The 15,535-nt window shown below is 47.0% G+C and overlaps 1 protein-coding gene across 3 annotated transcripts in view; it reads left to right on the top strand.

Moving 5' to 3' along the window:
• Lrig1 (leucine rich repeats and immunoglobulin like domains 1) overlaps nucleotides 1–15,535 on the top strand; it is a 102,821-nt gene that overhangs the window by 84,159 nt on the left and 3,127 nt on the right. For all 3 annotated transcript variants that reach the window (XM_031382672.1, XM_031382671.1, XM_031382670.1), the window contains exons 9-16: nucleotides 209–289; nucleotides 3,601–3,672; nucleotides 4,499–4,570; nucleotides 7,201–7,364; nucleotides 11,263–11,583; nucleotides 13,065–13,346; nucleotides 13,897–14,316; nucleotides 14,849–14,974. In XM_031382672.1, the coding sequence (XP_031238532.1) occupies nucleotides 209–289; nucleotides 3,601–3,672; nucleotides 4,499–4,570; nucleotides 7,201–7,364; nucleotides 11,263–11,583; nucleotides 13,065–13,346; nucleotides 13,897–14,316; nucleotides 14,849–14,974 (1,538 nt within the window). The remainder of the gene's footprint in view (nucleotides 1–208; nucleotides 290–3,600; nucleotides 3,673–4,498; nucleotides 4,571–7,200; nucleotides 7,365–11,262; nucleotides 11,584–13,064; nucleotides 13,347–13,896; nucleotides 14,317–14,848; nucleotides 14,975–15,535) is intronic.

Genomic DNA, 15,535 nt, shown 5'->3' with positions numbered 1-15,535 from the left:
CAAGGTCATACCAATAGTATACAAAAAAGAAAAAGAGGATGTTCTCAGGACCGTACTTCTCATGGAGATACATGATGCTGAGCCCTCTGGGGTGCACCTGGATGCTTTGGGTCTCCTAGTGAAAGCCTGGGTGTGGGGCTGGTCTCCTTTCATGGTGAAGAACGAAGCCAAGGTAGTGGGTGAACTTGTCTTTCTGTCTTCTTCTTAGGGACTTAGACCATAATGAGATCTCGGGTACAATTGAAGATACCAGTGGTGCCTTTATGGGGCTCGACAACCTCAGCAAACTGTGAGTATTTCAGACTGGGAGTGTGTAATTCTACAAGCTCTGGGATGCAGGGGATGCCACTTGTGCAGCTCCACTGAGTCTCTTTGTCCTTGGCCCACAGAGGACAGCAGTAGGCCTTCTGCTGTGTGCAGAGAAGAGGCTGAGGGCCACAGTGAGGAATCCACAGTGGCTTACGGGCCACTCTCACAGTCTCCATACTGTCAGTGTGTGGTGGCCCTTAGGGCTGCTGGGCTTAGTCCTGCTCACAGCCTATCTGAAAGCACCTATATGTTTCGTCCTCTGCACAGGGGGGTCTTGCCGCCTTCTTCAATTTCTAGAGAGGTGTGAAATATCTTTCAGTAACAATAGTTTTGAGGCTCCTGTCAGTCTTTTTGTTGTTAATTACAATCTCAAGTAGAAGCAGCCATCATCAAGAGCTTGAATTCCGTTTGGAGAGTCTTTGTCCTTCCCTCCTAGAATTTTCCCACTGCTGTGGTAGGCACGTGTCTGTGTGCAGGCTCCATTGTGCAACCTTTAGAGCTGGAGAGATGAGTGAAGGGAAATAGCCCAGGACCTGGCTAGGCTGGCTAGGATTTTTACACCTGGATATGGAACTAGTATACTTGTTCCCTTGTCCAAGTTGCAGAATGCTCTGAAGTTCTGCTGCTGGGGGCCTGCCCACACCAGCTTGTGAGGGATGGGGCATTTCTGGACCTCACAGAAGGACTTCATGAGAACCTTGAGTAGCCTATGTAGAAGCAGTGTATAGCAGCGCAGCCCCACCCCACCCCCGACTGCCTCTGACACTGACCAGGAGGAAGAGGGTGTTCTGCATAGGGCACATGTGAAGGGAGAGATGTAGTGTATACAGACGTGGGACCTTGGCTTCTTGCCCGGATGGGCACTCCACACTGTGAGGAAGGCTTGTCCATCCATGGCTCCTCCAAGGACATGAATACGAGGCCTACCATCACACACTCCCCACTCTGTACACACCATGGTGCCTCTGTGCTTGTTTTAACAAGCACTGAAATGGCGTTTGGGAGCCTTTGGCTGGACTGGCCAAATGTAAGAGGGTTTAAGAAGTGACATATGAGATCACTGTCTGATCTGAGTCCTCAGCAGGGAGGTCAGGCTAGCCCCTGCTTCCCTGGAGCACCCTTCCAGTCCGGGGAGCCTTCAGCATCTGTTAGCTTGAGAGCTCCATGCCATAGCACCCCCAGATGTGTGCTGAGAGGAGGTCAGGACCTGTTTGAGCCTATCGGTGGAATGATTGGCACTGTGTAATTGAGAATTTGAGAATTTGTTTTATTGCTGTTGTCACCATTAGAAATAACAGCCTGCCCTCACTGTAAAAGAGGTCAACGTGACTAATATTTAATGGATGAAATAAGGCACAGCTTTTCCTAGATCTAGTTTATGAGAGATTTCACTAAACAGCTCAGTTTGTTTTTACTAGGTCCTGGAGCACATGGTGCCCTGCTTGTGGGATCTGAGTAAGTGCAGGAGCTGGCAGACTCGTGGACACACTGGGGTTCAGTGCCCCATGAGCTATTATTTGCTGCTAGTTTTGTGGCAAAGGAGCCAAAGTGAACATGGCCACTGGGGCTTCTGGCATTTGGCTTATTTAAAGTAAGAATTCCAGATTGTGAGTTGTAGAAGTGTTTTCAGGATGAGATTGTTTTCTTGTCCACCAGATTGCCTGTGAGGGAGAGAAGATAGAAGGGTCATTGGTTGGTTGCCCTTCACCCTACAAAGTCAGGAAACAGTAGGTTTTGTCTAAAGGCTGAACTGACCGCAGGGGCAGGGCACCTGGGGCAGGAAATCTGTTTAGTGAAACGGGACCTAGGAAGCCTCCTGGTACCCTGGCAGTGCCCTTGGGAGCAGTGGCACTGGCACCTCAGTCTGTGCTCCTGGCATTGTAGGAGGCTGTTCTGGGATGTGGGGCAGTGCTCCTACACGGCAGCCTGTTTCTGCCCTGTGTCCCTTCAGAGCCTTGTCAGTCTGAAGCTCAGACCACACAGTGGATGCCAGCTAGGCCACGGTGCAACTTCAGGTCTGCAGACATCACCTCCATTTGTTTTCACTGGCAGGCTGGTACCTGTCTTCCCTTGTGGGAATCAGTCTGACACAGGTGGAAGACAGCCTCTAGTCCAGATCTTAGCTCTGGTTCTTGCTAGGATGCTCAACAAGAGATTCTTCTCTCTTGGGAAGAGGTGAGCCAGACCAGCTTTGTTCAGAAGCTTCCCCTGTCCACTTGTACACTGCTGCCTAAACTTGCTGACTCTGACATTTCCCAGGCGTCCAGCCTGTGTAACATGCCTGTTGGAAAATCCTGGAAGACGTTAACATTGAAGGGGCAGAGCTCGTCAAGCATCACTCTCGGTTGTCCTGAGCAGACACATTCTTGTGTTGACTTAGCATATACCTTTGATGCACCTCATTAGCGTCCTCAATAGCAAAGGAAGGAACTTTGCATTTAGTCGTCTGCCACACTCTGGGTGGGAGCTCTAAGCTCCATACCCAGTAAAAGGAACACTGTTGCCTGAGATTATCTTAACTGAATACTCACTGCCAAGGCCAGGAGTAGAAGGGCAAAAGTCCTGTCCAGTGCTTGCAAGACTAAGGGTACAGACTTCAGTTCCCTGAAAAGGTGACTATGGTACTCCAGCTACCTGGGATTTAATGAACTTCTGGGCTCTTGCTCAAGAAGCCACAGTGCAGGGCCTCTTCTGTAGGCCCTGAGGGAAAGAAAAGGGAAATATCAGGACAGCTACATCCTGGCCACTATAGTACACGGCAGATGCAAAGAGCTATGGGGCTATCTTGATGGATGCCCTCTTCCTGTTCTCTTCTGGTTGGTTGGGACCCTTTATGCACACAGTGCAGTGCGTAGAAATGGATGGCAGATTTTAGTCCCAGTTTATACTGCCTTCTGACTCAGCTGCTTCTCACTACAACAGTAACCAGCCTATTTTTCCTGCAAGAGCACTACTTTAACAAACTCCCCACCCCCTTGGGTGGTCCCAGAACAGACAGCATGGCCTGGTCATGGTGATTTCTGCTTGACACTACAAGGAGTCTCTTGAGACTGGGTGGAACATGCAATTTCAGCCTGTCATCACCATGAAGTGTAATAGAGCTAGAGGTATTTCATTTCAGGGTGGGGACGGCGTGTGCACTCCAGCCCTGTAATTCCCTTACAGGTCCGCAGTACACCTGCCTCTTTGAGGCATTTGTCAGGCAGCACTGCCCTGATTGTGTGCTTTCTCTATTGCTTCTCGGTCTCTTTCTACCTACCTACCCTGGGCCTGGATGCTTGGAAACTACAGAACTCTGTTTGGAAACAAGATCAAATCTGTGGCTAAGAGAGCATTCTCGGGGCTGGAAAGCCTGGAGCACCTGTAAGTACCCTGCCAGACCCTGCGTGCCACACAGGCCTGCTAAACATGGCTGCTGGGGAAGCCTGCTAGTACTTTAATCACTTCTTTGTAAACCGAGAAACAGGTTGTTTGGAAATACCATCTGCTTCCTTCTCATTATAAGTCAACTTCAACTCTGGCCTTTCTTTTGCCTGTGCCAGGAACACTCACAGAGCATATATAGTCTGCTGCTGTGCTTCCAATTAATGCGATTGGTATTTGAACAAACACCTTCCCACCTGTTGGGCTATATTGCCATGCATCAGATTCATTCAAGGGTCCCTGAGCTCTTGCCACTTTCATAAGGGTACTTTATTCTAGCAAAGCCAGGCAACACCCCTCCCTCTTAAACAGCTCCCTATTCCTAGTGCATGCTGGGAGCTTTTCTACTGGGGTGCTTGCCATGGGACCTTGGAATTGATTAAGGAGCACAAGTCTTGAGATGTTTATACTACAATTGGGAGTGGATGCTCCTAATACATGGCTCTTAGTTTTTTGCTTTTTGGATTTTTATCTTTGAATCAAAGTAAGCCTTTATTCTGCTGGGTAAATTTTTTCCAGTTTTTACCTAACGTCAAGGCTGCTCTTATAGTTGGCTTGGTCCCAAGTCATTCTGTGTGCTTCCATCAACAAACAGGAGAACCGAGAGCCTCTTCCAATGGATCTGGCACATGGGGTATGGCTAGCACCTGTGGGTCATCTGTGAACCAGGGCTGGCCTTAAAAATCCCCGAGTGTCCTCATTTGGCCATGCATTTGACAAGTGCCCTAAGCAGTTCCTAAGCACAGAGTATTGTGTTCTGTTTCAGGGACCTTGGAGAGAATGCACTCAGGTCTGTCCAGTTTGATGCCTTTGCAAAGATGAAGAGCCTTAAAGAGCTGTGAGTACCCAGGAACCCATGGCCTCATTGGCATGAGTGGAGACTTGAGAATAAGTGAGACCTGTCATTGCATTGTGCTCATTTTCTGTAATAGCTGTGACTGTTTATAGGTTAGATATGAGTTGTCTTTAAAAGCAAAATGCCCAATGGGACTTAGCTCTGGATGGGGGTGGCAAATTCTTTCTGAAATGCTGACATAGTAAACGTTTTGGACTTTTTGGGTCACAGGGGCTGGGTCATGACTACTCAAATGTGTTATTACAGCAGACAGCAGCAATAATACACAAATGGGTGCAGCTGTGTGCTGCTAAGTCCACACCAAAAGAAACAAGACAGTGGGCCTGCAGGCCAGAGTCTACTGTTCTATATCATTTTCTTCTATAAAATGGATCACCTTTTTAAGGATACCAGTTTTGATCTTTTAGGTTTATTTTGTATTTGAGAGAGGTTTTCTGAAGGTGTTTTTTGGACAGAGGCAGGGTATCTGTGGCCTGATTCTGGAGGCTCAGCCTGGGTCTCTTGCCTAGTCTCCCTTTAACTGCTGTATGTTCTCAAACCATGACTGGTCCTGAGTTCAGTCTTCTGATGGGAGAAAGAGGTTTACTTTGCCCCATCATTTTCTTCTCCATCAGATCACACAGGTTATTCTGTGCCCATAGTTTTGGGCTAAATTTCCACAAACGATTAGAAACACACTTTGAGTAGGAATCATGAAAATGCACAATGTAAGCCAGTGAAGCACTGGGATGGTTGGAGGCATGAGCCACACAGAAAACATTGCTCATTAGTGGTGGCAGAGGAGTTTGTCGGCTCGAAGAAAAGACTGGAATCTACAGAGCCTAGGCGGCTCATGGTCCCACCATCCAAGCCAGTCTGGCCTTTGCCTCTAAATATAGGGTCCTGTGGTTGTCCAAGGACTAGTGTTCTCACTGGTGTCTGGCTCCAGTCATTTGTTCCTTGTGTTCCTTGCACGTTCTCATTCCTGGTTCCCATGGTTTTTCGGTGTCTAGCATGGCCTCTTTCTCAGTGCTAAAGGCCTTAGCACTAACCCAGTGTATACACAGAATGTGGTACAAAGCCTGATTCTTTGTACATACATCTGATCAAAGGTTGAGGTGAGATGTATTTCTCCCAGCTTGTCCCTGTGGCTAAAATTTAAATATATCCCTGTCACAGCTCCCCGCAGTGCCATGGCCTTGCTCTCTGTGCCTTTTCCTGTCTGTTGTGCTCTACCACACACACAAGTGTCCTTTTGATGAGGAGGTGAGGGAGTGGACCTGACAGTGGAAAGTTCTTCTGGCCTGAACTGACACAGCCAGCCCACCACCACACAACACTCGTTGCTGACACTTGCCTCCTTGTGTGGTATATGAATCGGTCACTCTCATGGATAGTGTGGATGGCCTTCTGCCACCACAGTAGCTCCTCAGCAGGACAGCCCTCAGATATCACGAACACACCAGCATCCCAGTTATCATGCTTTAAAATAAATTAGTCGAGTTTTTGGAAAGGTATTTCTTAAAGTGATGAAGAGGCTGCAGGTGGGATGATGAGAAGGGAGGAGAGGTTGACTGTGTTGTCAGCATGGGTTAATGTTCGTCTCTCTTATCTTTCACCAGTCTGATACCTTCACTGTTCATTAGAAATCAGGAGAGGAAACAGAAAGCTAGTTCATTTGTTGGTATGGGAGGAAGCTGTGCTTAGAAATTCTAAATACATGTGTTTTCCCCTTTGTCACCACGTAACACAAGCACAACATGAAGCCCACACATTTCCTTTCTTGTTCTTGTCCTTGCATATGTCTGGTGTCACTTGTTAACTCAGGACTCAAGGTCTTTCCGAATCGAAGCAGCTTGATGTTGGGTCACTACCCAAGTGACTCTTGGAGAAGGAATGTCTGCTAGGATGGCCATTTTGAGTTCTGTTTGGAAGTTTAACCTCAGTTGCTGAAAATGAAAATGTTCTCTGTTTTGGTTGGAGCCTCAAAAAACCAAAGTTGAGCATTCTCATGCCTGCTGGGCTGCAGCAGTTAACTTGTAAGCACTGTGTCAGAGGTGGAGCCGAGTTCTGCTGCTCTCCTCAGTAAAGCTGGTGTGAAGGTATACTGGTGAGGCTCCAGTTTAGAAGTTAAAACATTACACTTTTGTCAAATTAAAAAAGATAACAGCCATGTAGGAAAAGATTTCTTGGGATTTGTTGCAGAATTTAGGTAAAGTTTGCTTCTGTTTGGCTGTTCCACATAACTTTCCAGAATGTAGAGAACCAGTTGTGGGTAGTGCCCTTCACATACAGGATATATACAATGTCACAGCAGGTTAGAAAGCATCCCCAGAGTGACAGGAGCTTTGACCCCCTGGGGACATGTATACTGCTGTTCCAATTGTGGTCTCCAGACTAGCATTCTCAATGCCTCTTGGGGGCTAGTTTGACATGTAGCATCTTGGGTTCTACATCAGAAGCCATACTCTATTCAAATCTGCATGGAGGGTACATGAGCTCTTCCTGGTCACTGGGGAAAATCATCCCCTTTGGAACTTGATGTCCTGCCTTCTAAGCTGATTAGCTGTGGTGTTTTGCAAAGAATCCTCCTTTATAGTCTGTTAAATATTCACCTCTTGTTTCTCTTTCAGCTACATCAGCAGTGAGAGCTTCCTGTGTGACTGCCACCTCAAGTGGCTGCCCCCATGGCTAGTGGGTAGGATGCTACAGACCTTTGTGACAGCCACCTGTGCCCATCCAGAGTCACTGAAGGGCCAGAGCATTTTCTCAGTGCTGCCGGATAGCTTTGTGTGTGGTAAGATTATCCTTGAGCTTTTTGTTTTTGTTTTTGATGAAGGGCAAAGAGGGCAGGAAGAACTTCTCATTATGAGACTCATTCCTGTGACCCTAGTTAGTGTAGTCCATGGTTACAGATCAGCTGCTGGGTGCAATTTATTTCCCACGGAAACCACATGTATTTACTGTACAGTGCCTCATTCTGTGGTTCTTGGAGTACACATATTTAATTAGAAGGGGGTAGGTTTAGCTACGAGTCTAAATAAGTGGTTACAGTGCGATAGTTCTGATCTTTTCAGAAGGGTCCTGGGGCCAAGATTTGACTGTGAATAAGTGCATGAGGATGGGGTTTCGATGTGTGTTTCTTTCCAGCTGTAAGAATGAGAGGTTAAACACAGGAAGAGCGGGTCTCAGGAGAACAACCACTGTAGTAAAAATAATTCCTCAATGTTGACTTGCACTCTTGCTATTTGTCCAAACCACTGAAATGAGTTCTGGGGAGTGTCTTTTTCCTCCACATTGTTGGAACATAGATTTAACCATCTTTTTGACTAGGGGTGGGCAGGACCCAAGTTTAGTTACAAAGAGCCCAGAGAACACTGAACAGCTGAAACATACACATAGGCTAGCTCTGACAGGACTAGCAAAGCACAGCCTCCTAGCTAAGGAGATGGCATCTAGGAGTGAGAAGACTGTTGAGATGTGTCTGGGCTGCTCTGTGCAGCAGTGGGGATGTATGATCCTCATGTCAGTGGTTCCCTCTGGCCTCATTGAGCTTTGGGATCTCTTTCTGAACAATGCTAGTTATGGATATCCAGGGCCACCTGTCCAACCTTTTTCTTTCCTTTCCTTTCCTTTCCTTTCCTTTCTTTCTTTCTTTTTCTTTTCTTTTTTCTTTCTTTCTTTTTTTTTTTTTTTTTGAGACATGGTTTCTCTGTGTAGCCCTGGCTGTCCTGGAACTCACTCTGTAGACCAGGCTGGCCTTGAACTCAGAAATCCACCTGCCACTGCCTCCCAAGTGTTGGGATTAAAGGCGTGCGCCACCACCGCCCGGTCCAACCTTTTTCTTTTGAGTTGTGCCTGCAAGAGGTGAGACAGGTATCCTCTACCTCCCACCACATGAGTTCCCACAGCAGGCTTGCTGCCTCTCGGTGCACTGGCGCCTGGGTGGAATCAGGGTTGTACAGACAGCACCCAAGTCACAGAAGAACAGGCCACACTTTTACAGCCAGTGCTTATTGACTCCACACTCATTAACTTGTTTGGGCTTTCTGAAGTTAAGTAGTCCGTGGCTTCCTCCCTCTGGTGGAGGGCAGTCTTCTGTTTGCACCAACCCCAATCCCTAGTTGATGACCGTGCCACACTGGGCATTGCAGCAATCCCTTCAGAACTAGCAACTGTTTATGAGAATCCTTGGTAGGAAATCAGAGGTTCTAACTCTGCTCGATGTCTCCCACTTGTTTCTAAGAAATGGAAACGGCCACCTTACACCTTCTAGGAAGTCAGCATTGAAGCCAGGTGAGGACAAGAACAGATGAGAGGGAGAGGTCCCGCCCTTTTGTGGAGGGAGCCTTGCTATGTAGACTGTACATATGGGCTCCTGGGCCCACCCTGTGATCCATCCCAGGGATGGGAGCAGCTCGAAGAGTGTTTCTCATAACAGCCCAAGCTGGAGCAGCCCAGACACCCATGCATAGACAGTAGGCAGGTAGCTATGCCATGGGACATTAGGTCAGTCAGTTTATCTGTCTCATGACATGGATGAATTTTGACAGTGATCTGCCAAGAAATCTCATCAAATGCCTAGAACAAGGGAAACCATAGAAGTCGGAAACATGTCACCAGTTCTGTTGGATCTGGGGTCCTCACACAGTTTCTACTGACTGCTGTTTTCCTGTCTGTGTGTTTCATACTTCCGTTGTTGAAATCTGGCAACAAAAGTCAGACATTATTATTATGGTTCTCTTGTCTTTTCTCTATAAGATGTTAGCTCACCTGTCAGTTGCTGTACTAGACGAAACTAGGATTTTGACAATGCACTGACTCGAGACTAACCTAGAGTGTACTGCCATCCTGACTGCTTGGTCTTCCTGACGTGTTATTACTCTTACATAGAAATAGAGATGTGGTTGAGTATGTATCCCACAACTGAGTACATGTGTTCTGGGTTTTTGCTGTTGTTGTTGGTTTTGGGGTTTTGTTTTTGTAGAATTTTCTTTTGTATGCATGTGTGTGCGGGGTAGAGGTCAATCTCAGATGTCGTCTTCAGGACCTCACTACCTTGTGTTTTGAGACAGGACCTCTCATTGGAAACTGGGGCTTACCGGTTGTGCTAGGCTGACTGGCCTGTGTTGACCTTTATACCTAGCTGTGTATCTCCTTTATGATGTTTGGGTTTGTTTTGTTTGGCTTTGGTGTATGCATTTAGTCTGAAAGGCTCCCCTTGAATACAAGAAGTGAATGTAGGTCTGGAAGCAAGAAATTCTCCTATTGTCTTTTTTAAAAAAAAAGAAATCTGGAAATGTTTAAATTAGTTTTTTTTTTTCTGGATATGAGGATTTTGGCTGATAATTTCTGCATAAGGCCTTTGGATATGCATATCTCTTGTCTTCTAGCCTCCCTGGTTTCTTATGAGAACTCACTTGCTTGTTTTAGAGGGCCTAATATAATAAGTTAATCCTGAGCTGCTTTGGCATTTGATAGGTTGATCATGGTTCACCTGAATATAGCTCTCCAATTTACTGTGTATTTGTAGTTCACTGAACTTGGGATGCACCTTTTTCATCAGATCTAGTATGCTCATGCCCATTTCTCTGAAAACTTACTTTGTTGTCATGGTGGGCTTCACTTACCTGCATGTTGCTATGACCCTTGATGCCATGGCACAGCCTCTGCCATCGATTCCATCTCCTCTTTCTTTCCTCCCTTCCTTCCCTCCTAACTTCCTTCTTCTCTTCCTCTCTTTTGTGTTTCTTAGAGTAGATAATCTCCACTGACCTATTTCAGAGTCTGCCATCAGCTCAGTTCTGCTTTGAAACCCCTCTAAGTAATTTTTTTTTAATTTCACTTTTCTACTCTAAAACTATAATTTATAATTTGTTCAGGTGTTCATCTTTGTTCAGCTGTTCATGGTCTTTAATTGCTATATTTGGTTCCCTTAGTTCTTCGACTATACAAAACTGCCATTTTCTTATCTGTGTATTTTCTACTTTTGTTGTTGAAAAGTAGACAACAAAAAAATCAAACAGTACAAGCTATGTGGGGACTGGGTTCTCTGCAACCCACCCTTCTAGACTGGTCACTGCGTTTAGTATTTGGTTGTTTAGGACTGCCTCCTGGGCATGCTTGGTAAAGCCTGCTCTGCACAACGCCTTGGGTCTCTACTTGGTTATTTTAGTAATTAGCTAGCAACTGGACACTCATGTCCTTACTGAGTCTCCCATCCTTTACCCAAATCCTTGTAGGTGCTGGGTTTTGCCACCATTTTCTGTTTGTGCAGGTCCCAAGCCTAGTCATAGGAAAGAAATTTGAAGCCCTTCAAGCCCTCCTTAGGTGTTACATACCCCATGTGACCTTCTACATTCTCAGGAATCTATCGGGGATTTCAATTCCCATTGCTGGTGTCTTTAAGAGTTGCCTTTCCAGCTGCCTGAGTGCTAGGGCTGGGTTGGTCACCTGAGCAGCTATGGGTTCAACACCACTGTTTAGCCCCACAGCTGCTCACTAGGCTGGCTTGCTGAGTTGTGTAGTTATGGGTTTATTTCTAATGGAGGAGGCAGTGGAGCGTGAGAGCCAAGCACAGCTAGCCTCATGTCTGGTAGAATTGATTGTGCTGGCAAGTGACCCAGTTCCTTGTGAGCTTGAACATTTGCTGGTGTCTGCAGAGAACAGAGTCTTACAGTTGGTTCTCTCCCTAGATGATTTTCCAAAGCCACAGATCATCACCCAGCCTGAGACGACCATGGCTGTGGTGGGCAAGGACATCCGTTTCACATGCTCAGCAGCCAGCAGCAGCAGCTCACCAATGACCTTTGCCTGGAAGAAGGACAATGAGGTCCTGACCAATGCAGACATGGAGAACTTTGCCCATGTCCGTGCACAGGATGGCGAAGTGATGGAGTATACCACTATCCTGCATCTCCGTCATGTCACCTTTGGGCACGAGGGCCGCTACCAGTGTATCATCACAAACCACTTTGGCTCTACATACTCACACAAAGCCAGGCTCATTGTGAATGGTAAGGAAATGGCATCTCGTGTTTCTCAAGCACAGAGTCCCACAAACTACACTATTGATTGTTCTTTCTGTCATTGGTATAGAGAGACACAAGCTGCTGTGGGTGCATTTCTTTGTACCATTCCTTGGGTTTGTCCCAGACCAAGTTTAACAAACTGAATCATTCTTGATTTTGGGTGGGAGATTTTTAAAGTCCAGTTATGTTAAGTGACATTGTGGAATTAAGCTTTGTGTTTTTATTGGTTTGTTGTCTTCCATAAACCAAGAGATGTGGTTTCCAGAGTCCAAGCATCCCTAGGTCCTGAGGGAGCTTCTGACCTTAGAGTAGATGGTATAACTGGGAGCAAGGCAGCCTGGGACAAGTGCAGGCCCCACTCCCTCTAGAACAGTGGTTCTCAACCTTCCTAACGCTCGATCCCTTTATACAGTTCCTCATGTGGTGGTGACCCCCAACCATAAAACTATTTTCTTTGCTATTTCATAACTATAACTTGGCAACTGTTATGAATCATAATGTAAATATTTTTGAAGATAGAGGTTTGCCGAAAGGGTTCAGGACCCACAGGTTGAGAACTGCTACTCTAGAGGCTGTGAAGAGCAGGTGTGGGCTGAGGCCCTGGCTCGGCAGTCCAGTGTGCAGGGAGGTTGTGACAAGGTTCTCTTACTCAGAAGCCAGCCCCTGCCCATCAGGGTGGCTTTCTTCTGGGCTTCTGATTGATGTGGTATGTTAAGGGGTGAAGACGGCATGAATAGCTAAGTCTTCCACACCAGGCTGTGAACTGGCTTGTGGGTGGCCTGAAGCACTGCTTCCATGCTCTGCTATGTACAACACCACAGCAAGGCTGGCCTAAAAGAGGCCCAAGTGTTTCTTGGAGACTGAGTAGCTGTTAGACTCTCCACCACAGCAGCTCAGACATATACATACATACATACACACACACACACACACACATATATATATTATAGTCTGGATACTGTGCACAGTGTCAGCATTGGTGCTAAAGCTACAGAAGCTAATGAACTACATATTTAATGTAGCCCCCACAGACCCCACCCACAGTGGGTTTCCTCGAGAGGTGAGCCAGCCCACTGGTTCCGCCCTGGTGAAGGCATCCAGCTAGCCCCTAATAGCAGATGATTTGTTGCCCAGAGATCTCTCCAGATAGCTAATTAAAGCAGGTCAGCACCAGACCTCTACTTCTGGAGGATCCCTACGTAGTAACTTTGGTGGAGGAGGTTCAGGAGGCAAATGCTCCATCAGAAGCCTTACCCGAGTGCTTAGCACCAGCTTTAGCAATAGAAAGGCATTAAGGGTAATGGGTACAGTACTGTGTCTGTGACGGGGAGAGGCTGGGCACCCTTGGAAAGAGTGGAGAAGGAATGAACTGAGGCCTGGGCACGGTAGTGGGATCTTTTTACCAGGAGTATCCTTTTGTATACAGCCATTCCATATAGCTTTACCTGTAATTTTTTTTTTCCCAGTGCTGCCATCATTCACCAAAATACCCTATGACATTGCCATCCGGACTGGCACCACAGCCCGCCTTGAGTGTGCGGCTACAGGCCACCCTAACCCTCAGATTGCCTGGCAGAAGGACGGAGGCACCGATTTCCCTGCTGCTCGAGAGCGACGCATGCATGTTATGCCAGATGACGATGTGTTCTTCATCACTGATGTGAAAGTAGACGACATGGGGGTCTACAGCTGCACTGCCCAGAACTCAGCCGGCTCTGTTTCCGCCAACGCTACCCTGACAGTCTTAGGTTTGCTACTAACAGTGCGGCAGGGTGGGGTGGGGATTCAACGCAGGCATTATACGGACCTGCTTTCTGGAGTACCCATGGTAGACTCTTTCTACTTAGTTTGAATTTTGGGGCTGCTTTTAAGAAAGTAGTTCTGGCTCATAAAAAACAATGAGCAATGAATTCAGTCGTGACAGAACTCAGCTATATGTTAGTCTGAGTCAAATTCTGTATGTGTGTGTGTGTGTGTGTGTGTGTGTGTGTGTGTGTGTGTGTGCGCGCGCGCGCGTGCGCGTGCATTGGCTATGATCTTGGTCAGGAATAGTGACAAAGGTCTATTACAGGACAGTTTGGGATAAGGTAGGGCTTTAGTTCTTTGCTCTGTTGAGCTATTCCTAGAATGGCAATGATCTAATCACATTAGGCTTTCTGAAAAGCTTGGTGCTCCAATAAAAGATCTTAGATAGCATTTCACCGCAACATGGGATTGTCTCCTGTCTGGAAAACAAGTATGCCTCCAACAAGGAAAACCCATAGAGTAAATGTGCAATATCCCACTGCCTTCCTGCAGAAACTCCATCGTTGGCAGTGCCTCTGGAAGACCGCGTGGTCACTGTAGGAGAAACAGTGGCCTTCCAGTGCAAAGCAACTGGGAGTCCCACACCACGCATCACCTGGCTGAAGGGAGGTCGTCCCTTGAGCCTCACGGAGCGACACCATTTCACTCCAGGCAACCAGCTGTTGGTTGTTCAGAATGTGGTGACAGAGGATGCAGGCCGGTATACCTGTGAGATGTCTAATGCCCTGGGCACTGAGCGAGCACACAGCCAACTGAGCATTTTACCTACCCCTGGCTGCCGGAAGGATGGGACTACCGTAGGCATCTTCACCATTGCTGTGGTGTGCAGTATTGTCCTGACCTCGCTTGTGTGGGTATGCATCATCTACCAGACCAGGAAGAAGAGTGAGGAGTACAGCGTCACTAACACAGGTCAGAAGCGTAACAGACTTGGTGTTGGGGGGCAGGTGGGGTGACACTGCCACAGTGTGAGGTAAATGATGCAGGCCTGGGGGTTTGCTTAGAATCTAAAAGGACGCTAGAACGTTTAGGAACATAGATTCTGCCTGTAGAGTTGAGACTTTGGTCCCCCACCACCTCAGCATGCTAGCTCTGAAGGACATAACAGGAAATGGGAATACTCTTAAATGCCAGGACTTGCTGGTCTGCTGGTGTCTGCAGTTTCTGGTCTGTGGTAGTTCAGAGGCCCTGGGCCCATGCCTGCTATGAATCAGATTGTTCCCAAGCTCTCACAGTCTTTGTTAGGCCTTACTTTCCTTGTTCCTCATGGAGTCAGGCATCTGACTGCCATGATTTTTACACCGCGGTGTAGAGGAGGTTAATGAGCAGCTGCTGACCTCTGCACAGCTTTCGGACCACTGATGTGTGACTTTGTGATGGTGAAGAGTTATCTGTATTTATTGTTGCAGCAGCCCTGTTATTTTATTGTCTTGGCTCCTTGCAGATGAAACCATTGTGCCTCCAGATGTTCCAAGCTACCTCTCTTCTCAGGGAACCCTTTCTGACCGGCAGGAAACCGTGGTCAGGACTGAGGGTGGTCATCAGGCCAATGGGCACATTGAAAGCAATGGTAAGTTAGGAACAGTAAAGCAGTTGATCCAGCTGCCCCTAGTCCTGGATGAAGCTTTACCTTCTCCATGGCGTAGTTTGGGCACCTGTGTCCCATTTGGTGAACCAGGCTTTTAATTGATAGATATTTTGCTTTGAATCTGTTGTGTGCAAGTTCTGTGCTTTTAACATCTGGTCCTCTAGAAAGTTCCTGCATTGGGCTTAGCACTATGTCTTCTGGTCAAGGTAGGATTGCCAGAAAGAATATATGCAAAGGACATTCAGGCCCCAAAACCAGCCCATAGCTTTTACAGTACTGTGGCACTCTACATATGGTTAAGGGCAAGTCAACCACAGACTGAAAATAGTTAGCAAAGAAAAGCTGTCTATACTGAATATATAGGGACATTTTACATTGTTACTGGGTACTATGAGTGAAGATGACTTGAGGTCTGTCAGAGAAGGTGTACAGTTTATGTGCAAACATAGCATTTCACAGAGAGGACTTGAACATCCTTGTATTTGGGCATCTCAGAGGAGCATAGGAACCAATCCCTGGTGGATGCCAAGGTGTGGGAAAAAG

This window comes from Mastomys coucha, unplaced genomic scaffold (genome assembly GCF_008632895.1).
Source record: "Mastomys coucha isolate ucsf_1 unplaced genomic scaffold, UCSF_Mcou_1 pScaffold20, whole genome shotgun sequence".
NCBI classification, from domain to species: domain Eukaryota; kingdom Metazoa; phylum Chordata; class Mammalia; order Rodentia; family Muridae; genus Mastomys; species Mastomys coucha.
The sequence above is the reverse complement of the archived record's forward strand: the minus strand, read 5'-3'. Positions and strand labels throughout refer to the sequence as shown.